The sequence below is a fragment of the Diplotaxodon limnothrissa genome, linkage group LG15, assembly GCF_057381915.1.
Source record: "Diplotaxodon limnothrissa isolate DT_005_m linkage group LG15, D_limnothrissa_male_GT1.1, whole genome shotgun sequence".
Classification (NCBI taxonomy): Eukaryota; Metazoa; Chordata; class Actinopteri; order Cichliformes; family Cichlidae; genus Diplotaxodon; species Diplotaxodon limnothrissa.
Window position 1 is genome coordinate 18,340,274 of NC_140610.1, and position 26,004 is coordinate 18,366,277.

At 41.9% G+C, this 26,004-nt stretch overlaps 1 protein-coding gene across 1 annotated transcript in view; it reads left to right on the forward strand.

The window, feature by feature from the left end:
* Positions 1-282: 282 nt before the first annotated feature.
* jag2b (jagged canonical Notch ligand 2b) overlaps positions 283-26,004 on the forward strand; it is a 41,850-nt gene continuing 16,128 nt past the window's right edge. The window contains exons 1-6 of the mRNA XM_085371851.1: positions 283-595; positions 1,231-1,551; positions 17,366-17,420; positions 22,449-22,706; positions 23,343-23,403; positions 25,533-25,663. Of these exons, the coding sequence (XP_085227977.1) occupies positions 527-595; positions 1,231-1,551; positions 17,366-17,420; positions 22,449-22,706; positions 23,343-23,403; positions 25,533-25,663 (895 nt within the window). The 5' untranslated portion in view covers positions 283-526. The remainder of the gene's footprint in view (positions 596-1,230; positions 1,552-17,365; positions 17,421-22,448; positions 22,707-23,342; positions 23,404-25,532; positions 25,664-26,004) is intronic.

The window sequence follows — 26,004 nt, forward strand, 5'->3', positions numbered from 1 at the left end:
GCCGCGTTTAATTAAAGTCGACCCCTGCTTTGTTTGCACGCTGTAATGCGGTTTGTCTAAATGAAGCTCAATAGAAAGGCAGTACAATTCAAGTTTTGGGAGGAGGCGGAGGTGGAGGAGGATTGAAGCGGGGGTTATTATACTATTGTCCGCCCCTTAATCCGGTTGGCTCAGAGACTGCCCGCAGGCCAATTTGTAAGTGGTTTGCGGAGCTGCCAATCACAGCAAACATCCTCTCCTCAGGCTGTGGCAACGAAACATCTCAGTTGCTGTGTGGAGAGATTTGACGGAGGGACGCTGCTGTACATGGACCATCACTGCGCCTGCAATCCGCCGCCTGTTCACACACACGCATGTAATGCCTCGCTGAAATCGGGACGTACACGTTGGAGACGACACGCGTGTCAATATTCCATCTTTGCATGTATGGAGAGGAGGAACTAGTCGCCGGGTCCGCGGCTGTTTGTCTTTTTTTTTTTTTAGATCGTCCCCCCCTCCCCACATATCACTCTAATTAGTCGGAGGCATGTGGAATCTCACCAGGATTAGGAATTGCTTCCCAATAGTGTGCCTGCTGTTGACGTTATGGACGGAGGTAAGAGGGTGTTTTTAAAAATAATTTATTTATTACTCGTATTTAATTCTGCTAATTTAAAAAAAAATGTTTAAAATTCAAATTAAAAAGTTGGTGGGCGTGGAGCGATGCGTTGGCTCTCCGGCGACGCATATTCGCGTCACATTAATCGATAATTGAATTACGTAGCCGTCAGTTGTGGAGCATGTGATCGTGTTACCATGACAAGTGTAAGGAATTGATACAGGCTACTCTCCATTTTGGTTTAATGCTGACTCCTTTATTTGAATTTCTTCATCTTCTTGAGGGGAGAGAATTAGGCCTGAACCAAACAAGTTGTAAGTTGGATTGCATCAATTGGCTGCTGCAGCGGTTAATTCGCTCCCGTCTGAGAGTAACCTGATTGTCTAAAATCCCAGCGTGCAAACTGTACGCTGTTCACGTGCTCCATTCATGATGCAGAAAAATATTGTGGCACATCCACCCAATCTCCAAAACCTCTATACCGTTTTAAATGGAGAGTAAGACTCAGATTTGGCCACTTCCATGCTATTTTTTACGCACCAGATTAAGATGTATAAATTATGCTGTAATTTCTCCACAAGAGCCTATATGTAGTTCTCTCTATTAAAAAAATGTATATACGTTGGTTGTAGGTGTCCCAGTCAACCGGCTATTTCGAGCTGCAGCTGATCTCCGTGGAGAATGTAAACGGCGAGTTGGCGGACGGGGAGTGCTGCGACGGTCCCCGGAGCTCCCAGGACCTGAGCTGCACTCAAGACGAGTGCGACACTTACTTCAAAGTGTGCCTGAAGGAATATCAGATGGAGGTGGCCACCACTGGCTCCTGCACGTTCGGAGCTGAATCTACGCAAGTTGTCGGTGGAAATACGTTTTCTCTTAAGGGCGCCAACAATAACCCGAATAAAGTCGACGATGCTGGCAGGATTGTGATCCCCTTCCAGTTTGCTTGGCCGGTGAGTGATTTCTCTTGCTCCAGTTAAGCCTTTCTTTACCCTTTCTTCAGACAGTGCATCATTTTGAACCCGGTTTAAAATGTAGGGCGGGTTTGGGTTTTTTCCCCCTCCTTGTTACATGTACCCGCGGGCACACACACACGCGCGCGCAAGCACACACCTGCAGAAACTCGTGGGTAGAAAACGCTCTGGTATTCTGCATAATGAGGTTTTCCCCAGCAGCACCTACCTGGAGAAAAGTTCATATTTTCAAAATAAGATCCACAAGATTAAAAAAAAAAAAAAAACTACAGCTAACAGTTGCTTCCAAATTTAGTTGACAGTCAGTTATTTTGTTGATTATTTCATCTGGAGCTTATTTCTCAAAGCTCTGAGCAACACATCAGAAGCTGAAACCCCCCAAGTTGGTTTTGCTTTGTTTTTTGTTTTTTTTCTATTTGAAAGTGAGTAAAATTTCTGACCCATTATGAAAACGATTGCAGATTACCTTTAACTTTTGAGCAGCTATATCAACAATTGCTTGTTGCGGCTCAAATTAAAGCGATTCTCCTTTATGCTGTTAAGACTGGAGACAAGAACCTGTAAAGGAGTCGCAGTTGGAATAGATTTAAAGCAGTGATCCAAAATGATTTTGTAGCATCTCCCACCTCCTCTGTCTTATTACAGAGAAGCTAGACCTCATTAAAGGGGGTGCTTAGCAGCATCCTGTCCTTATGAGAACTGACACACATCGGGGCTAAATGATTACATGCTTCACAAGGATCCGATTGCAGTTACAGTGTTTCGCAGTGTCAACTGGGTCATCTTTTAAAGTTGCCCTGATATATGAGGATTGGCTTTGTTCCAGGCCACCAGCTTGCACCTGTCAAGGCCGTGATGGGGTGATTACTCTGAAATGCTTTGATATGTAGATGGTGGCGGATGGGGAGTGCTTCTGCTTTTATGGAGAAATGGTTACGGCAATGCTTTTTGCATCAGCAAATTGCTGATTTTAAAGTCAAATCAATTTATTGAGCCTTAGCTCGTTAACTTAAAGGTTGAACCTTATTGTTTGCTACTCGCAGTTTTGTGGGGTGATTGTTGGTGTGTGGGAGTGAAAACTCCTACTTTCACACATAGCAACATTCAACAGCCAAGTTTTACAGGTGTAGGAGATTGAGGGGATGCAGCCTGGTTGTAGGTGCTGGTTGGATGAATTCTGTAATACAATAATGAATGTGTTACATTATGCTCAAAGTTTGAAATATGCGTCAAGTTGGAGTGAATGATGCCTTTGGGTAGTAGCTCGATGTGCACTTCTGGCTGGTTTTGACAACTCTCCGCCCCTCTTCAGCACCCAGGAGCCTCCTCTCATGCTGTGCTTGCTAGGTGGCTGCTTGTGGTCCTTCCAGGCCAGTTAACCTCATTTCCCTCCAGATAACTGATAGCTGATAAAGGAGCAATTTTACTGTTTGAGGTTTTTATGATAATGAGTGCTTTCCTTTGGACACTCTAATGTCAAGCACTGTTTTCACACAGCCTCGAACACCTAAAGGTGTTCTTTACTATAAAGTAGCCAGTGAAACTCAATATGCGAACGCAGACGTCTGACACAGTTGGGGTAGACGTTAAAACGTCTTTAGGGGGATGTTTTGTGTCAAAGGAACTGTACTGCACATTATTGGCTGCTGTTTAGACCAGGATGTGTGTGCTGTCTTTTGAACTGCAGTTGAGGATGGATGACAAAATCAGCAGCAGTTTCCTAACTAATTGAGTGCTTCAGGTTTTATTATGATAAACGAAGTGAACTTAAGTACAAGTGGTTGACCAATAGTGAAATAACAGCTGCATTTACTTACTTTTTAGGTTCAGAGGAAATAATGTCTAGAAGCATTTGGATACAAAGGCATAATTTTGAGTGTATGCCACCACAGTGATTATTTGTGCAATAAATATTCAGTTTAAGTGGAGATGTTTAGCTTTAATTCAAGAGGCTGGGAGAAATCCTATTAACTGTTAAGGAATTAAAGCCATTAGGAGCTGTAATGTGATTGGGCAAATGAACATAATCATAAATTAAAATATTCATTTTCAAAAAAAAAAATTTCTTTTTAACTTTTCACTGAATCTGAGCAAAACGTTGTGCTCTACACTTGAATTCATCGGTCTTTACCTGTCTTCTGTCACATTGCTTAAACATCAGCAAGCCAGTGACAGCTGGTTGGAAGCTACGAATGGCCATATGTTAGACTCCCTGCCCAGTGTTGTAGAGGTGATGTTGTATTCCTTGGATCATGAGCCGTTTTAGTCGATTCTCGGCGTGTCTAGTAGACATTTTATTCTGTTCCTGGCGCCAATTACTGGTCTGCACCTCATGCTAGTGGAACTGAATGATAATACATCTACCACCTGGAGCAGGAGTGGGCAATTAATTTTCCCATGTTAACCTGAGAAAATGGGCCTGTTGTGGAGGACTGCACCAATAAGCTTCTGACGAGATAAAATTAACAGTGAGCAGTGAGTTCAGCTTATTGTTGAAGTCTCTGCTCACTGTGAGCTTAACAATAAGGGCCCGTTTTCTCATGTGGCCCCTTGGGAACCTTAATTGCCCACTTGGGTACCTGGAGGTGTTCTTCATATGAATTGATCCGACAAAGGGATTTTTCTGTACCATGGAAAGGATTCCGGGATAATCAACAGCTTTTGTGCAAATAGCCCAAAGGCTATGTTAATTGCCTTTTGATCCTTTGAAAAGGATGGAGCACCATATTTATTAATGACTTAAAATGCCTGAAATCTTTCCTCAAATTGAGGCAGTCTGCTGTGTCCAAAATGACTTGATAAAAGGCTAAAAGACAAAAAAGTCAATGTCTAGCCATATATATTCACCATCAAGTTATAATTCATCTGAGTTGAGTATTCCTTCGAGTCTAACTCAAACTTCATATGGACTAACTACATGGTTCATATCTCATAAAATATGATCCACTGAGGATCTCAACAACTTGAGGCAGAGGTGAAGAGGGCTGTTCTGGTGTGTCGTACTTCTGTTAAGTGCCCGGCTGATAACGTCGCAGTATTCCAGTGCCAGATGTCACAACAAGTCTTCGGGGTCACTGGCTGTGGCCTTGTTTCTTTCCTCACTGAAGAAACAAAGATGCAGTGTACTATTGGCTGTGTCATCTGGTCAACTGCCCATTTCGAGCCACATGAAAACCAGCGAGGCCTGGACTCTTCTGTCATCTTGAATCAGGCTTGAGCAGAATGAATGATTTTATTCCTGCTCTCAATTTTGATCCTTATCAGATGTTGATGTCAACAGAAAAAATTCTGCTTAGGTTGCCTTTTTTGATGATAATAAATGTTCTTGTTCATACTTAAACATACACTTAATTAGTCTCACACTTTCTTATGATAGCGGAAATTTGAATCCTAGGATCTTGGCTATGCAAGTCTGCGTAATTTAGATCGATGGTTATGTTGCTGCTAAAGACACTAAGTTTCAATTAAACCGTTCACCTAAGCTAAATCTGAAAGTGAACATTTAATCTCAGTCTTGTGTAGAGCACTCAGGCTGTAACAAAAAAAGGTTATCATGTATTCCTGGAGACGATTGTCTCCACAGAAATAGTGGCTCTATGCATCATAGTTTCTTCTGTTCTTCTATCATCACACCAGTATGATTCAGCTGCTAATGGCTGATTTTTATCCATTCTTTGGAATTCTCCCAGTGATTCTCTGTCTTGTTGTTCTCTTGACAGCATGCCAGTAAAAAGACTGATTGAGCTCAGCCTCCACTTTTTTCTTCTCTCTCTCTTTCTTCAGTCCTAAATTTACTGCTTATACTCTCGTGGCTTTAAATCTTTTTGTTAGACCGACATTCATATTGTAATTAGGATGTCACCAGAACCAATACTTAGAACTTTTGATTCAGATATTCTGACAACACGATGGTACTCGTGTTTTTCTTTATTACCGTGGGTACCGCGTGCAGCATATCTGCCACTACAGTTCTTCTGGAACTGAAGGGGGCAGCATATGTCTACAAGTGTTCCAGTCTGTCCTTACATGCTGAAGAAGATGTCCATAAGCACGCAAAAAAACAGCACATGGAAGATTGCGACTAGTACAACTTCTGCGATGTGTCCACCCTAACTTGCGGATAGGAAAGGCAGTCAAACCAATATCCAAGTGATACTGTCCAGCTTTGTAGACAAAGGGAGGAAATCCTTTAAATTTAGTGAAGGAACTATCCATAGACAAGATCTGTCCAAAGAATTCGAGGGGGAATGAGTTTCAATGCAACATCTTCTTAAAATATTATTTTTCTTAGGAAATATTGCTATTTTGTTTGAGATAGTTGGCATTGCAGCTGAAAAATCAACTGTGTTCCCAATGCTAACGTTCAATCTCGTAATGTTAGTAGGCAACGCAGGAGCCATCCTAGCATTTCAGTCTGTGTCCTGTCAATAAAATATAATAACCTTCGGAGGGACTCTGCGTAGAGCTGCTGCTACTCCACATCAAAATGACCCAGCTGAGGTGGTTCAGGCGTTTGACCAGGATGAGCGCCTCCTGCATGAGGTGTTCTAAGCATGTCCTACCAGAATAAGGCCTCGGCGTAGACCCAGGACACGCTTGCATCTTTTGGCTGGCCTGGGAGCACCACTTCCATGTTCACTTGAATAGGCTGGAGGACGAGGAACGGGGAGGTCTGAGCTTCTCTGCTTAGGCTGCTGCCTCTGCAAGCCAGCTTCAGAAAAAGGATTGATGGATAAAAATCTGTTTCCCATAGAAATCTATATCAGTCTTGTTATTTATTTATTTATTTTTATTTTTTATAATCGCAGCCATCGCCATCTGGTGGCCTTCAAATAGAATGCAGGGGTTTCCACATAGAATTCAGAATGCACCGAATTGGTTTCATTTGTCCAAACTGGAAACGAAATCTACCAAACCTTTGTTAGACATTGCTTTGTGTTTGGCTACTATCACCCATCTTGTCTGTAACTTACTGAACATTATGGTGATGGAGCGGCTCTGATTGGAGGTTCTTGACTTGGGTCCCAGTTGATTATGAGCAGACTGGGCCAAAGGGGGGGGAAAAAGGAACAGACTCAATGATGGTTAAATCAGGGTTAGGCTAGTCATTTCCCTGCGTTTCCATTATTTAGGCCAGACTAGGTTAATCACTGATTTTCTTAATCTTGGCCTTAGAAAGATTAAAAATAAGCCTATTTGCTCATTAAAATAAAAACAGCGTTCATGTTTAATAAAGCCCATGGACCTTATGCAATGTAGATTCACATGCTCCAGCTCGCAGATGAGCTGACCAAGTTAGTGCCTTGTTTGGCCACTCTTATTGAGTTTCCTTTTTGTTGGCTCATGCTGCGTGCGTACTTCTGGAGAGCAAGTGAAAGAGAGAGCCACGTCTTACTTCCATTTGAACACTAATGAAATTGCCGGTGGAATTTCTTTTCCTATCTTTCTCTCATCCTCCCTGCCCTCAAGTGACATCAGCCGGACGTCCGTTTGATGTGATCCTGCCTGTAACTCTATCCGCTCCAGGCTTTGACATGTATCAAGCCTCCATCCTCACTCTGCTAGTTAATGGATGTAGGGAGGTAGTTTAAACTCTACTGGGATCTACACCAGGCATCAGTGTCATTAAAATGCTTAAACTACATATTTCTTAAAATAGTTTGTTTCCTAGAATAAAGAGTTTTTAAACACTCTGACCCATCTATGGTAAAGGGATAGTGAGTGTGCTACAGGTTGGTTTATTTGTTCTTCCGCTCACGCACTCCCTTAATGTGTAGTTGGTCTCATGCGGCTGATTATTTCAACTGTGAGCAGATTTGATTCACAATTAAATGACATCTCAACTTAGCCGTACCTGCTAAATTTTATTTTACATAACTCTTTTCTGGAGCAAACATAAATTATTGGAATTCCTGTTTCATGCTTCTGTTGAGAATAAAAGTACAAAAACCTCGACTGACTCCTAGAAGATGGTCAAGGACACAGTCCCCAACTCAGTCATTGTGCTTGTATCAAGTTATGAATTATACATCCTAGGATAAAGATGCACATTCTGGGATACTAGGTAGTAATTGTGTTAAAGTATGCTGTGCACACATTTGACAGGTGTGAAGTACTTGCAAGATGAATGGAAAAAGGAAGTGAAGTGGTTGGATACTGCATCTAGCAATATATATGCATATCCAACACCACATATCACCTATAACATGTGATCTATTTGCTCCTGACCCGTTATCAGAGTAAAACTCCGTAGCAGACAAAACCTTCTAACATAGAACTCTTTGTCTTATAAACGTCAGCAAATTTGAGCTTGAGCAGCGGAAAATGTTCTTGAGTATCATCGCATTTCTCAGACAAGGATTCTTATTGATGCATCTGAATATGAGAATGAAGCAGAGCATTTCAGTGCTTTGGTGATGCACTTTGGCTCATGTAATGTAGGTCTTTCCTCCTTCCTCCCCTCTCTGGCTGAGGGGCAGCTATATTTTTTTTTTTTTTTTTTTTTCGACGCGCATGCACACACACACAGAGAGAGAGAGGCTAAAGCAGGCTGCCATGGTTAACCACACCTGATACGGAGCGTGTCAGAGCTGTTGCTAGGAGACGGCTGCATAGGCCTCTAGTAAACAATTATCTTTCCTCTGTGTGGCTCCCTCCCCCATCCATCCTCCTCTGGTCCCAGGGCTGGTCTGTGGAAAGCTACTCACACGAGTCTCACCTGTGATTCAGCGTTGTTCTGTATCGATTATACAATTAGCCACTCGCACTGAACTCCCAAAGTGACATAATGGGACGTAAGAGAGCCTTTCTTTTTTTTAAGAAGTGGTGATTAAGATGTGGTAGCCTACAGTTTTATTACTTTTATCTTTGCATGTTCCTCTAGGCTTTACTGCAGAATGAGATTTTTTTTTTTTTTTTTTGTTCCTGAAATGATTGACCATATTCTTCCAATTTTATTAAGTAAAAAAACCTGTAAATTATTAAACAAAGATGTAAACAGATTAAATTTATCAGGCAGTAGCTCCACACTTTGGGTTCTGACTTAGCGGACTGACGTAAACAACAGTCCAAATGCTCTGTGCTACTGAGTGAGGGGGGGGGGCTTCAGTGAACTGTGATGAACTGACATCTTACCATGAAAGGCTCACTAATAACTGGATCATTTCAGTCTTTACAGTTCTCATCTTTTACAGTTAAGTGCAATTACAGATTCAATCTTTGGACATTTATTGCAGTTTCACGCTCTTTGACTCGTGTGTCTCAAATGGGAATCAAACCTCTCCTAATGAGCTTGTAAATATCATGTTCGTGTATATATAAAGTTTCTTATGACTTCAGAGGAACTCAACAGTTATTAATGTCAGACAGCCACTTTTGTTTATAACATAAACATAGCGTTATCGCTAAGTCTTGGTGACTGAAAGTAATGCTTCTGTTTTATTGTAAAAACGGTCATCACAATTAACTAATTAATTGGCTCTGGATATTGATCTTTAAAAGTAAGTCGACTAAAAATAAACCGTAAACGCCAAGTTTGTTTTTAAAAGGAACAAAATCTCTAGAATCACAGCTGTTTTCATCAACACTGGTAAAAATGTTGCAGATGGGTATTTTAAGAAGATGTGACACATCCTGTTTCCACACTGTATGAAAATAAGCTCATTATTTTTCTTTGGCGTAAACCATATTTTAACCAAACCACTGCACTGCGAATGCAAATGGGCTTTAAGTTGCCATTGAGCCATTTCCTATAGAGTCATGAGAACACCTTGTGCAAACATAACCAGAGGCAAATTGACGCACAAAATTTCAAATTGCATCTGCGTGGTCCAACATGCAGACTCTTGTCATTTTCAGTGGTAAAGGTTTCAGTTCAGATTTCATTGACGTAAGTAGAAGAGGGAACATGATAAATGAATAAAACGGCGAGATTTAGCACAGTGAATCTGTTCTACAGTGTACCTACTGTAATTTTATAACATCTGCTGTGTAGTTAATGCCTTCCTTAGCTCGACTACATCCATAATGTATCGAAGTTTACTATCTAAACGTTTTTTTGTTTTTATCAGTGTATGTAAGGTTGGTAACTGAAGGATTTTTGCTTTATTTTTTATTTTTTTTAAATCCTGTCTAGAAGGGGACTGCATGTGCTCCTTTGTTGTGATCTCACAGGTGAGAGAGGGTGTATTCATGAACGCGTTTAAGACGGTGGTCTGAGTACTCTCTTGTGGATCTGAGCTCATGGGACAGATGAAGAAAACTCCACTGTTTACATCTGCAGAGTCTCTGCTCAAAATGAAACTGGTGTTTTCAGATTTACTGTAAATGCACAGTGCACCTGCTCCACCTGTGTGTGTGTGTGTGTGTGTGTGTGTGTGTGTGTGTGTGTGTGTGTGTGATGTTTGTTTTTTTTTTTGTTGTTTTTTTTTCTGCTAAAGATCAATGATATATTTGGTATGTTTCACATTTAAAACACTGCAGCAAAAGCACTGTCTGGTATATCATCAGTCCATTTGGTAGCCAGTGTTCATATTAACAGAGGAAGAAGTGCAATTGGTCTAAATGAAGTAAAAGGGGGAGGGGGGGTGACACCTTGATTAAGGTGTCATACTTGATCTACAGATGTAGGCTCAAAGTTACACCTGAAAGGACTCACAAGCACTGCTGTATGTATTTTTTTTTTTTTCTGGTGGAAACCTTTTAAATCATATGACAATTTCTTTTCCAGTATTTTCACCACATACTTTAAAAGTCATTATGTCTCTTATTGTAAAAACATTGCTTAAGTAGGTGGCACAGTGACCTGCTTGTCAACGAATGCTGCACATGTTATTTGTATAACCCTGTTGTACAGTAAGTTGTGTTTGCACATGTGTGTATTTCCATGGTCACTCTGCATTGAAGCGTGTTGTTGTGGCCCACCACATCCCCTGCCTCTTGTTAAATGAATGGTGTGCAGGTGCAAGAGGCTCCTTGTGGGGGTAATTAAAGCATGTCATTACATGGGCAGTTAAATTGTCACTGTTCTGTTGAACTTGTTTGAAATGATAATGGGGCTGTGCTGGAGGTGGTCCTGGGTTGCACTCGAGTCAGGAGCCCTGTTGCTTTGGATCAGGAATTGGCCTGTTAATGTTTCTGAAGCATGCTTATTTCTCTAGTACCTCTTAGACCTCTGAAGGCAAATTAACTCCAGAGGAAGTAATTTGCAAATATCCAAGACGCTGCAGTAATGGAGATTTAACCTGTTTGAACTCTGACTTGTTTGTCACACTTGGCACGCATCGGGATGAACTCATGACATGTGGCATTTCTGTCAATAGTTTTGTGACTGTCAGTGAATTATTTTCAGCTAACTTACAGCATTTAAACTGCCTTTGTAGTGTCACCCCTCTCATCCCCCACCACATCTTAGCTTTTAGCTAGGGCTGCTCAATTAATCGAATTTTAATCACGATTACGATCTGGGCTTTCAACGATCATTAAAAATGACTGAGCCGATTATTAGCCCCTCCCTCGTTTATCCGCGACACCTTAAAGGCCGGTCCGTGAAAATATTGTCGGGCATAAACCGGTCCGTGGCGCAAAAAAGGTTGGAGACCGCTGATTAAGAGGACCCGAGGGAAGCTCGGAAAGCTAAGCAGAAGTTATTTGGAGAGTGACTGCCGTTGGTTGAAAAGAGAGTTTAAAAAAAAAAAAACTTCAGTGGTGTTGCACACTATTTTATATTATTTTTTTAAAGTCATTGTTAACCCTTTAAAGCCGGTCAGAGCAGCACGCTCCGTTTTGCGTAACTATTTTTAAATACCTGTAGAACCTGAACCGTGTAAGCTAGCGCAATAATTTGTTTTGCATATGAAACCGGAGGAGTTGTACTTACATCTCATACCATCAGCTTGTCCTCGGTCACGGTTTCCTTCCACATATAGCTTTGCAAAAATTGCATAAAAAGCGCTTGCAGGAACAAAAACATAATATTCCAGAAACACGCTTTGCCGTTCCTATCAGCTGTTCGTAACACTTCCCACAGTGAAATGATGCACCTGCTGTTTTCTTTGCAAATTTGCATCATAGGATTGTTTTTTGTTTTTCCTGCAGTATATAAAAATTGGTGTATCTCCAAAATAAAACTATGAAGACACTCAAAATAAATTTCCTGTTGTTGTAAACTATTTTTTGCAACTTTATTGTATTTAAAGTTTTGAGGGATAAACCTCTTAAATTTCTCCAAGTAGAAATATATGTAAACAAAACAAAAGCGATTTTCAATTTTTTTTGTAGTTTATTGCACTTTTTTGCAATTTATGTAATTACTATGGACTTAATGCATACATATTATTAAAATATGGGCTATAACAGTTGTATTGATGTATAGCAACTTGAAATGCTCCCACAAATGGCACTACAACATGTAAAAAAAAATAATATAAGCTCTGGTGGACTTGGTTCTATAGTAGGTCTTAAAGGGTTAAATAAATATCGTCAAATAATCGTGATCTCAATTTCAGTGAAAATAATCGTGATTATCATTTTTGCCATAATCGAGCAGCCCTACTTTTAGCTTATTTTAATTGTAACTCTAAACTAGCACACGGCAACGCCGAGCTCGTTAGCCTTTGTATACACATGTGCATGCGTCAGTGTTTGTTTTGCGTGTAACACAGTCTTGGATTATGCTGGTTAATTAGCACCAGGAGGGGAGGGGTTTGTTGTATTGGAAGTGCATGGGTAATGACCCTGTTGGCATAGTAGCAGCATGCTCAATGGGCCGTGTGTGTGTGTGCACAGCCGGTATATGCCAGCCAGCCAAATGCCTTGCCTTCAGTACGAGATCTCTTGGCACACGACTCTGGCAGGCGTGCAGAACTCATAGCCCTCCACCTCTCTACCCGGAGAGATGCGACTGTCTGTAATCTGCTTCCTCAACTACACCTGTGGTTGCAATGGTGAAAATAAATGATGCCTAACTTGACTGCTAGAGGACATTTAAAAATAAACCCAACATAATCCTGTGATTTATTTGCCAGCTTCTCCTCCTTTAAAGATGTTAAAATCACAGGATTATGTCATAAATATTTGATAGGTTGACGACACTAATCATATATTTGTGTGCTCAGGATTCTAATTGTCTTTATGACTGAGAATTTATTTCCTACTAGGTTATTTTAGAGTTTTCCATACCTGGAAACCTGGAATGGCCACTGTGCTGTTTCAACACTGATGTCAAGAAGGGTCAAAAACCATCCAACCTTTCTGCCTGCCAACATATGCAAGGACTTTGCCACTGGAGGTCTTTGATCCTTGCCTCTGAACAGATTGAGGAGCTAGTCTGAGAGATTTACATTTGAAGTCCACTCTACTGGCAGAAGTGATGGGAAGCTCACATTTTTATTTTATTTTTTTCAAATGTTTTACCCTGAAATGGCTTCCCAAAATCCTATACCTGAGCATGCTTTCCTTCCCTTGGAAACTTCTCTGCTTTGGGGTTGCTTGATTACTGATCCTGATTCATTAGGAAATGGCAATACCAGATGAATTCTGTTATTTCTCACCTTACCTGGTACTAAATATTAAGGGTGACATAGCATGTCATATCTCTCATTAATCCAGATTTTTAGCAGTTCTTCCAGAGATCCTGTGTCACATGCTCTTGTGTCCAGTCTAGGAAGGACTTCTAGTGCGGTGCCTTTACACTAGAATAGTGTAAACTCGGCCCTATTAACATCAAAAGCTGGGATTGACATCGCAGATTAATGAAGATTACATGTGGCGATTACTGGCCATGGAATGAATTGTGATGACCTTTTGTCCCATCAGAAGGTAATAAATCAGACATCAGTTAAACTCTCTGTAGACGAGCTTGGAGGTGGGCATGTAGGCTACTTTCAGTGGACATGCGAGACAAAAATAGCTCAAGGACACAGACGGGGCTTTTTTTTTTTTTTTTTTTTTTTTGTTTCCTTTTAAATTGCGAGTGCTAATCTGAGACCTTTTTTTATAGTAACTATGTGAAAGTCGTTCTCAAAGCTCGGTTGATATCCCAACTTTCCCCAAGGGACAGAAATTAGTCAATCAAAGCTGTGATCTACAAAGCAGACGCGCCCCTCCAACGATACGGAATTGTTGGCAGACGGGGATGTTGCATGGGATTACACACCAGCCCTGGATCTCACATTCTCAGTATTCTTCGAATGCAAACCCGCACGTCGCCCCCACATACAGAGGGCTGACCCCTCTTTTGAAAAAGAAGCGTGCAGATCCCATGCTTAGTGACCCCAACCTGCCCCGGCTTCCACTTCCCACTGCCACCTCTCTCTGTTTCCCGTCCCTTTTATTATTTCAACAGCCACCTTCCACTCACCCATCCACCCATCGTCTGGCGTGGGAACCTACACCTGTAGCTCTCCCCAGACATCACTAGTGGTACATCCTTTGCTTTTATCATCATTGTGGTCTACTGTGGAGAATTAAATAACTACCTGGAATAGATAATGATTATTATTTTTCCCTTAAATGTCAGTGCATCATTACCTCAAAGTCACTGAGTGCATCCAACTAACATCCTTTGTTTCTTACCATTGCTCCCCCTTCTTGACTTGAAAGCTAGGATTTCTCCAAGTAAATCCTCTAATCCATTTGGAAGGGTTTTGGAGATTTGACTGCAGATACTTTGTAGTCTCAAATGATGTATTTCACGCTGTCAGACATGGCAGATGTGTTTTGAGTTGAAAAAAGGGCAGGTTAATGATGTTAGGATACTTTCTGAGTCTGATTATATGATTAGGACTTGCACAGGAGCCACTGGCGGCTTGTTTTGACTTCAGCAATTCAACTGTGCTGCTCAGGCTCAGTAGCACACATGCTGACACTAATTGTCCCCGTGCTGACTGTGTCTCTTCATGGACAATGGTTTTGATTGGAATGGGGGTGAGTTACGGTGTTGGGACAAGGGTCTTTGTTCAGTTGCCTTCACCCCCTTCCCTCCCCCACTCCTCCCCTTTATCCCTCTGCCCATCCATCTATCTTGTTCCAACCATTTGGGCAGCTGTCACTTAATCCAGCTAATCACAGACGGGGACGGTCTGTGGGAAACCAGACTAGTCCATGGCTTTGCTCATCCCCAGCATGCGCGATTCGGGACTGTTTACTCAAACGTTTACTACATGTAGGCATGTAAGGAAGCCTGGACTTAAAGTAAACCCCAAAAGGTGCAAGTCACGGTATGACCACCCCTTCTTTGTTTAATCTTTGAATGTGCGTCACGACGAGGTTCGTCTCTCTGCATAGTCTCACGAAACAGACAGGCTTCATTCTAAGATCTCCTGTCCCAAATGCATGTATTGCCACTTATAGTTCCTCTTTATATCCACTGGCATATGCACCCACCCATCCAAATGCTCTGAGTGGGTCGGCCAGCCCACCCTTTTGTTGTTGGGGGAGGGTGGGTTTTTAGAAAGGTCAGAAGCCGTCTACGTGTCGTGGGATGATGCACGTTCATGTATAATAATCCACGTTTGAGCCCGCATCTGTTGTGTGTCTGCGGTCGGATGGGTTGGCAAAGCTTCCGGCAACAGAAGCACGAGTCTGCCCATGCCCTGATCCCCTGATTTCTCTTAACTCCTAACTATAGCTTTCCATCTCTTCACGCCAGCCTTCTTTTCTTTTCTAATGTTGTCTTGCCTGGATACATACAATCTCATACACCTGCACTCCCAATCCTTATTAACCCAAGCTCTCCCGCTCACACCTATCCTGTCATCTTCCATTCCGTTCTCTTTTCACCAATGATCTTCCACAATAACACTCCCCTCCCTTTCCTCCCGCTGCCACCCACAGCCAGACAAGCCTCTTTAATCCAACAGCCCAGCAGCAACTAGCCTACCAGCTTGTTGGTCCCCCAGAACAACAACGTAGGCAGACGTACACATGTTTTACAGTGACCCTCCCTGATTTCTCCTCCTCATTTCATTCAACTTTAAGTAGCTCAAATGCTACTATCTTTTTTTTTTTTCCTTCCATCCACACTGAGAGTAATGCCCCGTCATTGACATTACACTAGAGATCACAGCAGTCACACTGTGGCTACTACAACTGTCACTGGCGGTGACGTAACGAGTGCTATTTAGGTCAGCTAGTTGCCTAGCAGTGTGCCCTGCAGCACACCAGCTAGATTACTGTGATACTGGTTAGCTTGGTTATTTTGTGTGCGGGTGTTTACTCGAGCAGCATCAGCTGTGCAGAATGCTCAAGTTTTTGCTGCATCGTTGCTTAAAACGCAAACGGTTGTCTGGTTTCCATTAAGTGTGAATAAAACCGTTTCAGTCCATAAACTGACTTTCATCAGAGTGGGCGGTCCCGTCTGTCCATTGGTCGAGGGGAGTTAAGCAACCAGAGGAGCTTTCACATTAATGAAACTCCATCAATAGATCATCAATCGTATCTTTGCTCGTCTTTATTATTAATTGCACAATAATTTCAGCAGAGTGTAAAACCCATGTAGCGCTGTCGTACTGGTTAACTGTAAAGCATAACTTGGACAGAAACAAGATAATCCCCTTAGCTGCTGCTTTCTTTCACTGTCTGACAACCAAGGATAAAGCCAATTCATCTCACACAGCTTATACTGGCAAAGTGACCGTACATTTTTGCAGATTTTTCTTCTTTTTTTTTTTTTAATTTCTTTTTTGATAAAAGGCAAACTTAAAAACTGGAGACTGAAGCAGGAAAGATTGACTTTGGTTAGACATCACTTTTGCACATTAGACTGAAATGTGTACATGTGATCATAGCCCCTGCCTGACATGTACTATATCTTGTAGTTGTATTCCTGAATGGCTCTTATCTCATTTTGATGTGTTTGGACCGCTCTGTAAGGGTACAAAAACTCTTTTAAACCAGCTATAATCCCAATACCCAATGCGATGCATTATCTTCCTGTCATGTACTTTTCACATCGAAGTCCTGTTCCCTGTCTTGGCTCTTTTCCACAGTTGTAATTGTTGTCTTACACTGTCAATGAAACCCAATGATTCAGCAGTAACTTCAGCATACCCTTGGATAATGGAGCCGAGGTCCATATGAGACGCTGTAGTAGCAGTAAAATTGATTTTTGTATCCGTGCGTGCTGATGTTTGAGAGCAGCACAGCTGAGGCTAAAATGATCATCTCCACAGTTCGGTCTGTTTTTAGGAAACGACTGTCATTATTAATGCGTACTGCTGTGATTTTAGGAACAAAATGACAAAGGCTGTTTTAATGTTCCCTTTTTCCCCCCCTCTAGTTACAAAAAACAAAAACTGGTTGGAGAATATTTCATTGTCCTCAATTCCTCTTTGTCTTTAGATTTAAATGTCAAGTAAAATCAACTGAAATTCTGTCTTGCAATGCTCACTGGGTTTCGCTACAACAGCCATGTCACAATTGGACTGGTCACGGTAATCACTGAATAAAGTGGAACTTTTCATTGTACAGCAGGTATTACAGTGTGGCCTGTGATTAATAGTCCCAAACATTTGTGCGTGCATTGGAATATAAGGTGTACTCTGAGACTCTGTTTGCAACTTCATTTACTGGAAATGCATTGATTTCTGTTTGTAGAAGGAAAAAGAGCTGCAAAAATGCAGCTTATGGACACAACTATTACATGTGCATGATCCTGAAGACTCCTGTTATTCACATTATACCAGTCAATGGCCAACACTAAACAAGCTCATTTAGGCCCACCTGCCCAAAACTAAAATAATGAGTCATAAATGCCATGTGACTAATGTCTTTTTGTTTTTGCTTTTTCCTTCAGCGGACATACACGTTGATTGTAGAGGCCTGGGACTGGGACAACAAGACACGAGAAAGTAAGTTTAAACCTCACCTTCATCATACTGCTTTGGATTTTACTATGTAGCGTTTGTCAGTAAGAAGTGTTTAGTACAAATCTTGACTGGCGTTGGATTTCTTTGAGTTTAGTATCGACATCAATACTTGAGTTTCGAATTTGATTTGATTGCAATCCAGTGTGTGTGTAGTAAGGGTTTCTTTTTTTTAATGTATTTTTTCCTTATTTATTTATTTTAATACAGTAATGAGAACATCTTACAGTTAAAAAAACCATGACGCTACATTACGTTTAATCATTTCCACTAAAATGTGCCAAAGATCTTTCCAGCATATCCTCCAAATTTCTTAAATACTTTGTGACACATAGTTTAATGATGGCTTAATGGCAGAGGTCACGAATTACAGGACTCCTCATAAAGAATACAAGCCTTGGTTTTCCTTGGCTATGTTGGCTGTGGCAGTCAGTTTTGACCAGCTGTATCCTGTTTTCCTTTGGTTGTGTCCGCTGGGTGGACTCCTGTAGAGCCTCTTTTTTTCCCCCATCTGAGCAGTAGCCCAGTCTAGGAGGAAGAGGACACATTGAGGCATATAATGTCTGCATGTCTAGATGTAACTTTGATCTGTGAGAAAGGTGTCATTTTTCATGTGTCTCTATTAACCTTATGTGCATGCAAGGGTGAATTAATTTTTGTATTGAATCATGCCATCCTGTCTTGTCCAGTCTTGAGCTTATTCTGTTTATATGAGGTCACTGCATCCTGTTTTGTCCATAACATCAAACACACTTCCACTTGAGAATGCAGACAATGGAGAAGAAATAGATTTTGACATCATCACTCTTTGATTAGACTGTGCATGCCCTGTGTAGTCTCCTGTTTCTGCACTGATTGTGTACATTTACGGTAATTAGTTCTGATGAAGGTGGTACGGCCCAGTTGTTGAGTAACAGACCAGTTGATTATCTGCCAACTACTCTCGCTTTAGTCTCAGCCAAATCGCTATAAAGAAGATGAAGATTTTTTTTTTTTTCCCCAAGACATGGGACTCCTCACCAAGATGAGAAGGAAAATGCTGTGCTTTTCATCATTTGCCAAACTATAGAAAAACCTTAATTATACTGTCCTTTGAATCTGAGGCAGCTTAGACTTTATTTTATTTTCATTGTCATTTTCAGATGTCACTGGCTTTTATGTCCCAAATTTCTTACCTTAGTAAGTTCAAGAAATAACAATGTCTGGAACAAACACGTTTGGTTTTTTCTTTTGTGGAGGATGGTGGGCCAGTCTGCAGTAGTAGCAAGCTTATGTCAGAGTTGGGCAGTTATTACAGCTTTTCTCAGCAGGTGGGAGGGTTGGACAGGTCACACGTGAACTTGTCTTATCTTTTCATTAGCAGTGGTGTCTTGTGCTTTTCATAGCAACGTGTTAGAAGTAGGTTTATTTCATGAGTAATGGTAAGGCAACTTTTTATAAATGGGGAGACTTGTTAGAAAGACATGGACCTCATTCTCCAGTAGTTCTAAGACAGCGCTCCCCAAACCTTTTTGCGCTACATGTCAGACATGATTTTTACGGACTGGCCTTTAAGGTGTCGTCCATAAATACAACAAAATAAAATGATACAACAAAGACAAACTGTGGTATTTTGTAAATACAATAATAACCGTGAATTCACTGTGTAATTGTAACTTTACTAGCAGTGTCCCCCTGAAATGCGCCAACAACATTGAGAGTAACATCGTCCCCTCTGCCCCTTAATGCTCTCTGGTCGCTATGGTAATGCATACATATTTCTTTCAAAATAAGACACAACTACAACACAGGAAAAGACCCAGAGAAACAGAGTTAATAATAATTTAAAAAAAAAACAACAACCTGAAAACCATAAATTTCACACCCAAGCCTGAACTCTCGCAGCCTGGTACCAAGCGACTCCTGTACTGGTCTGTGGCCCGGGGGTTGGGGGACCGCTGTTCTAAGATGTCAAGCCTTCATCTAGATTTACAGAACAGAAAAGCATCATCTGAACCCCTTTGTTACTGATGGTAAAAGATTTTCTTCCACCAAAACTAAAGCGCCAGTCACACAAATTTAGACCTATCAGTGGGTTTTTTGTCTTCTTTGGTTGCACTGACTGGTCTGTAGGCCTTAGTAGAGCCAAGATCATGAACATTGAAGCACCAGTTCTATTACACCAGATCTATACTGGGCCAACACCAGAACACCACATATTGGTGAGAATTGGGGTGCAACAACCAAATCCGTAGTTTGATCTATACTAATGGATACATGTGGAACTGCAGCTTGAAGCCGTTGTAACCATTGCAAGAAAAAACAAAAAAAGGAGCCTGTTAAGTCAGTTGGTAGTGCTGAAAAAACAGTGCTTGTATTAATATGGACACCAATGCTAATGAATCAATGCTGGGACATATTCAGTCTTCCTTCCTCATGTTTCCCTGTTCGTCCCCGTTGTAGTGCTCCTTTGTCATTCACTTGCCTCTTCAGAGACCTCCTCACCCCAGTGGTGTACTCTGACTCACTGTGTACTAGAGGTGCACTCTAACTAGAACCTGTAGCAGGTGGAGACTTTGGAGAGTTTGCAGAACAGAACAGGGTCTGCATTTGCAAGCTACTGCAAAGTTGAATATTCTGGAGACACGCCACTCCAAGTGTAGCCATAGTTCACACTTGTCATGAGCCAGCGATACTTAAGTTTTTCTTTTGCTTGTCATTGAACTATTTGTTGTTTTTGCACAGATGGATTCTTCATTCTCAGTCTGAGACATTAAGTTGAACTTGTCTGGCCTGAGTCAGCATCGGGGTCATGTCTGGTCCTACGTAAGAGCCTACCAGTGTGTCGAGGATGTCAGTGAGATTCCTCTCTTCCAGCGTCATGTCCTCCATAGCACCCCTCTTCCCTTCCCCCTGTGTCCTCAGGAAAGGCCGCCGGCTGTTTTCCTTGTGTTTATCGAGCAGGAAGTGGACTGGACTGGGTGGCCGGGCTCAGTGTTTAGACGCTTAGTAGCAGAGACCGGCTTGGGCCCCGAGCCCATTGTTCTCTATCTGGCAACCACCGAGGGTTATTTCTGTTATTGTTGCTTAATTTTGTCTGACATTGTCAGACTCCAGCAGAGGAATGTGTGTGTGTGTGCGTGTTCCTGCTTTAAAATGTCTTTGGAGCATTGAGCCCAAAGCCACGGAGGAAGTCGCAGGCCCCCATATTTCCACAGAGATTGTTCTCCAGCTTTGACTCCACTGTGAAAAGATTGCCTGTTATTTCATTCTGCCCCTCAGAAGTAGACTGTTTGAATGCTAGAGGATGATTGGCTTTAAATGTTTCACAGATGCTTCATGATGGTGCTTGTTTAAAGCTCACAGATGATATGTGCTGTTGCCAGAAAATTGACAATGAATTTCAAGAGCGCACTTAAAATTCAGTGGGTACAATTGAGTGTGACTGTACGAATGGATAGAGGGTCCACATCAGCGTCCGATTTTCAAATTGCTTCAAATAAATTAGTTTTTAGTCATCCTGATAAGTATACCTCAGCCTTTAAACAACTTAGTTAATGGAGAGACTTCTGCATAAAGGTTTCACTCCTTAGATAGTGTTTTTTTTAAAGTGCTTGATTGATCTTCATTACCTTTTAAGTTGATGATAGCAAGTGGAAGCTTATTTACAGAAAGCAGTGACCTCTGATGCTGAAAAGCGAAGCCACCAGAAAGTGCCACAAACTGCAGTATCTCAAAAAACCTCCTGAGAGTGACTGAAGATGCAAGTCAGGTCCAAGAGATTCTCATATTAAAGTCTCCAACTGTAATCTTTTATATAAAGTCTACTGTTGACACTCTGTTAGATGCTGTGGCTCGGTCTGTAACAGACGGACAGAAGCGTGCAATAGGCAGGGGAAAGAAAAAGTGTGAGGATCTCAGCCTGGGTAGTGGGTATTTGTTGGTTATTGCACAGCATGTGTGCCTTATTTATGTGGTCCGAGTGTTTGTCAGAGTCTGAAATCGGATCTGTTACACTTTTCTGTATTTTGACTGTTAAACTAGTCGATTATTTTAAATCTGGCTTAAATGTGGAGTCTACCACACGTGCAGGCACCGCCTGTGCAACAAACGTTCAGAATTAATATCTCTGTAAATGCTCAGTACCAGCCAGATTCCCCCCCCCCCCCCCCCCCCTCGCTATCCTTAATGGCAAACTCAGACACAGTTCTGGTGGTGAGCAGAGAAGGCTCCCTCACTTGCTGGTCAGACCATCGATTTGCAAGAGGGCAGCCAATCAGAAGGAAGCTGGCTTAAAAAGAGAGACCTTGAAATGTCTTGCTTTTATAAACGGGGAGAACTATGCGGGTTTACTTCGAGCTATGAGGATTGTTATGAACTGTGAATTATACAAATTAACTTGAGGGTTGAGAATAAATATGGAGCATTACAGAGCTTCATAAAGTTGGTAAAATGCACTGAAGTCTGGGACCGCCTAAAAATTTAAAATGAGTGACTGTAGTTGGTGTTCGTGTAGGGAATACTAATAAGCTGTGGTGCTCACTTTGAGGAAAAAGCTGGGAATGATTCTTTACATGGCACCAGGCAACATCAGGCTGTACTTAAACACCACTTTCAATTTACCTATTGCATACCTCTCTGATCTAGTCACGTTAGACTCTTCTCTCCCTCCTCTCACTGTAAGTGTAGCTGCTCTCAGCAGACAAAAGGTGTGAAAGTGAAATGAAGTGAAATATTAATTCAGTTTATGGCAGGATATTATTTTAGCACAAGTCCAATAAAAGCTTCTAAAGCTAGTGTAGAACATAACAAGAGAAAGGCAATAATGAAATGTCATCGTCTGAGCTTTACACTTTGTGTCGACTCTGTTGACCGCAATGATCAAGTCAAAAAACTAAACTGCCGTATAGATGGACGTTTTGTCAGGACACCTTTTGAGTGGACTAATATCTGATCCAGTGTCAGGTTGAGTTGCTTTATGTGTGGTGAGAAGGAAGTGAGTCTGAATCGCACATTCACCCCGTTTTGTTTCAGCTGAGGAGGACCTGCTGATTGAGCGCAGTGCCCGCACTGGCATGATCAACCCTGGTGACCCCTGGCAGACAATCATGCACGATGGGCCCGTGGCTCGCATCACTTATCGTATCCGGGTAAAGTGTGACGAAAACTACTACACCAGCACGTGCAACATACAGTGTTCTCCTCGTGACGACTACTTTGGCCACTACCGCTGTGGACCTTTAGGCACCCGTGTGTGCCTGGATGGTTGGATGGGCCACGACTGCACAACAGGTGAGCTCCTAGCACCTTAAAATGTCTTCAAAAATAAAAAGAAATGCGTGAATGAATTGTAAAGATTCGCTGCCTTTTGAGATCTATTTAATGAGATGTCTTTTAAACTGTTTCTATTAAGTTTGGGTTCAGATTTTCAAAGGGAGTCCGATCAGTTTACTCTTCACTGATCATCAAGGCTATAATTATTAAAGTAAGATGGCAGAAATGTGCAGTATGCATAAATAAACGTAGAATGTTTGGTCAGGTCATTATTCTAAAGTCTAGCAGTGTTGAGGTCATGCTTGTGGGTGGTGTTGGAGAGAGTGCGGGGCCCTCAATAAATCATCCAACTGACCTTAGAAGATGAAGGGTGAAAAAGGGGAGGAGAGCGCAGAAGGCCTGGCTTGTTTTTTTTTTTTTAAAAAAGAGGGTGGTGTTTTATGCAGGCCATAAAGTTGTCTAGTCAGGGTGCCATGAATTTTCATGTCTTGTTGCACTTATTAGGATGAAGGCAAACAAAACAAACCAGCGTCTCTACCACCCACTTTCTGTCTTGGTGCCCCCTTTCCTCCACTTCTTTAATTACCTGGGTTGCATGGGATGGGAAGAGATGCATTTAAATAAACACATGTTGTTGCTCTTTTTCTGTCTTAGCGATCTGCAAGCAAGGTTGCAACCTGTTACATGGCTCATGCAGTGTCCCAGGCGAATGCAAGTAAGATGACTGGGAAGATTTTATTTGATATGCAAAAATGTGAATCATAAATGCAGAATCTTTCTGTTTCTGGCGCTGTAATTTTCTAAATGTATCACATGTCGTAAAATGTTAGATCACTGTCATATTGCTCATGCATTTTTAGATGAAATGTTGGTTGTTGTTTTTTTGTTTTTTTGTTTGTTTGTTTTTAAAACATACAAAATTGCATCGGTATTTCTTAAAAATTCAGCAGAGGAGCTAAATCTGTGGGGGTGGAAAGGCTGGATTTAAAGCAGAGGCACCTTCACTTGTCGAAGCCTGTTGTATTTTTTGTGTGTGTGTGTGTGTGTGTGTGTGTGTGTGTGTGTCAGCCTTTCCCTCCCTCGTGGGCATCTCCACCTCGGTTCAGAAGAAAAGGGCAATGCCGTACCAGCCTTCTTGTATTTTTAGCTATCCGAAATCCTCCTTAGAATACCAAGCACCTCATCAGGCTTCTGCAGCTCGGACTGAAGAAAGGGACTCGTCTTGGTGTGTGAATTTGACCACTGCAAAACGTGCTGGGAATTGTCAGATGCTCTCCCGATCCGCATTGCAGTCCTCCTCGAAGGGCAAGGGACAGGAGCGGAAATGAATATCCCGCCGTGTTATGTACATTTCCCAAAGTGGAAACGACAATTAGATAAAGTGACGTTGGATGTCCCAGTGAATCCACGTTTCCAGGATGTGGTACATCCCGTCGTCATTTCGCCACCCCAGTCTTTCACCTGCTGTATCGGGGGGGGGATGCTTGCCTCCACGTGTTAGGAAAGAGAGTTGGCCGAAAGCTGAGGAATGAGGGAATGGTGTTTTCTTGTGCCGTCCTTTTTCTAGTTAGCGCATTCTTCTTAGTCATACAAAATGTCAAGTTGCAGTCAACAGGAAGTGTGACATCAATGGAAGAGCAGCAGTAAAGAGACTTCCTGCAGCGGCATGAATTTAATGATGCCTCAGGTCACAGAAAGCTTGCATCAAATCCCTTGCCATCTCCCTTTATTCCCTTTATTTCATCAAGGTTTTATGGGCTTTGCCTCGTCTGCCACGGGCTTTTGAGAAACACAAAGGCTAGTACGTGCCTGTTGTCACACCACAGTATTGAGGCTTTTTATTAGCCCGCATTAGGCTTGTTCTGACATATTTAAGAGGTTTGCTGCAGTGTTCCTAAGAACTCCTTAGATATTAATTGTAACCCTTCTATATGGAGTTTTGCCAAGTTTCATAAGTTTCACATTTGTGATTAATTATATCAATAAGGACAAACTACAGATTTACTCTTTGGATACCTTAAAGCAGTCTCCGTGTTCTTTTTAGTGTTATTGCCAAATTGCTGTTAAGCTCTCTGGTGGTAATTGAATACAGTGGATGAAGCATGCCAAGTCTTACCCTGATACCCCGGACCCCACAGTCTGAGACTGGCTGGAAGAGGGGGTTGGAAGGGGGTGCTGAAAGCTCAGAGAGGCAGCGGTGCCGTCTGCAAGGGGCTCAAAATAGCAGCCAATTGACAAGACAGCTGCCGTGACAACATTTCAGCCTTGGAATAGCCGAGTACAGTCCCGAAGCGTCAGACTGCTGCGCATAAACACTGTATACACACAATCACCTCCAGCCACGCACTCTCAGAAACATCACGTCACCCTTGTAGCCCCCAAATCCGCCTCACCCGCATACTCTAACCCAATGCACAGTAGCTACTGGAAGTATCCTTAACCCCTGCTGCCCCGGAATGTCACCCTCTACTAAGATTAGTTGGCAGAAGACGTCCATGGGATGTGTTGACACTATAGCAGGTACAATATTAGGTTTGTTTCCACGGGCTGTCTGTCACTTGTGCATCATTAGTAGCTACAGCAGCTCACAGCCTAATGGGTGTCTTTAAGAACTGTTCTTAACAGACGCTAGTTTGGTTGTGGTGATTTATAATCAAGCATAAAACCATATCAGTTTCAAAACTGTTGGACATAAGTTGCAGATTGTTTTATGTAGATATTTTGAAAAGATTGATTCATCACCGATGGGTGATTTCACTATATTAGGATTCGGACCATGAAACCAACAATTTTTCAAGAAGCTGTTAAAGGGAAATTATTCATGGCTGTGTTCTTGTTTGGCAGGTGCCGATATGGCTGGAAGGGCCAGTTTTGTGATGAATGTGAGCTTCATCCTGGTTGTGTCCACGGGACTTGCAACGCCCCCTGGCAGTGCAACTGCCAGCAGAACTGGGGTGGTCTGATGTGCGAAAAAGGTATGGAAGAAATGCTGTTTATTTATTTATTTTTTTACAAAATGTATTCACAGGGACTCGCAACACCAGGCAGGGTGAGTCGTTGTTGTCGTTCCTCTGCTCCCCCTCCAGGTACAGTTTCTTGGATTTCATGAGTAATAGATGAGCAAGCTTCTCACACCCTGACCCATTAACATTGAGGAGTTACATTTATCTTTATATTATTATAGTTATTCAGTTATTACAGAATTACACTGTTTATATGAGGTCTGAATTATATTTACTGCTCATTTTCTCTGAGTGGAGACCGGCGGCTGGATAGTTTTACTGCTTGTGTGATCTGAGCGACAGCAGGGACACCC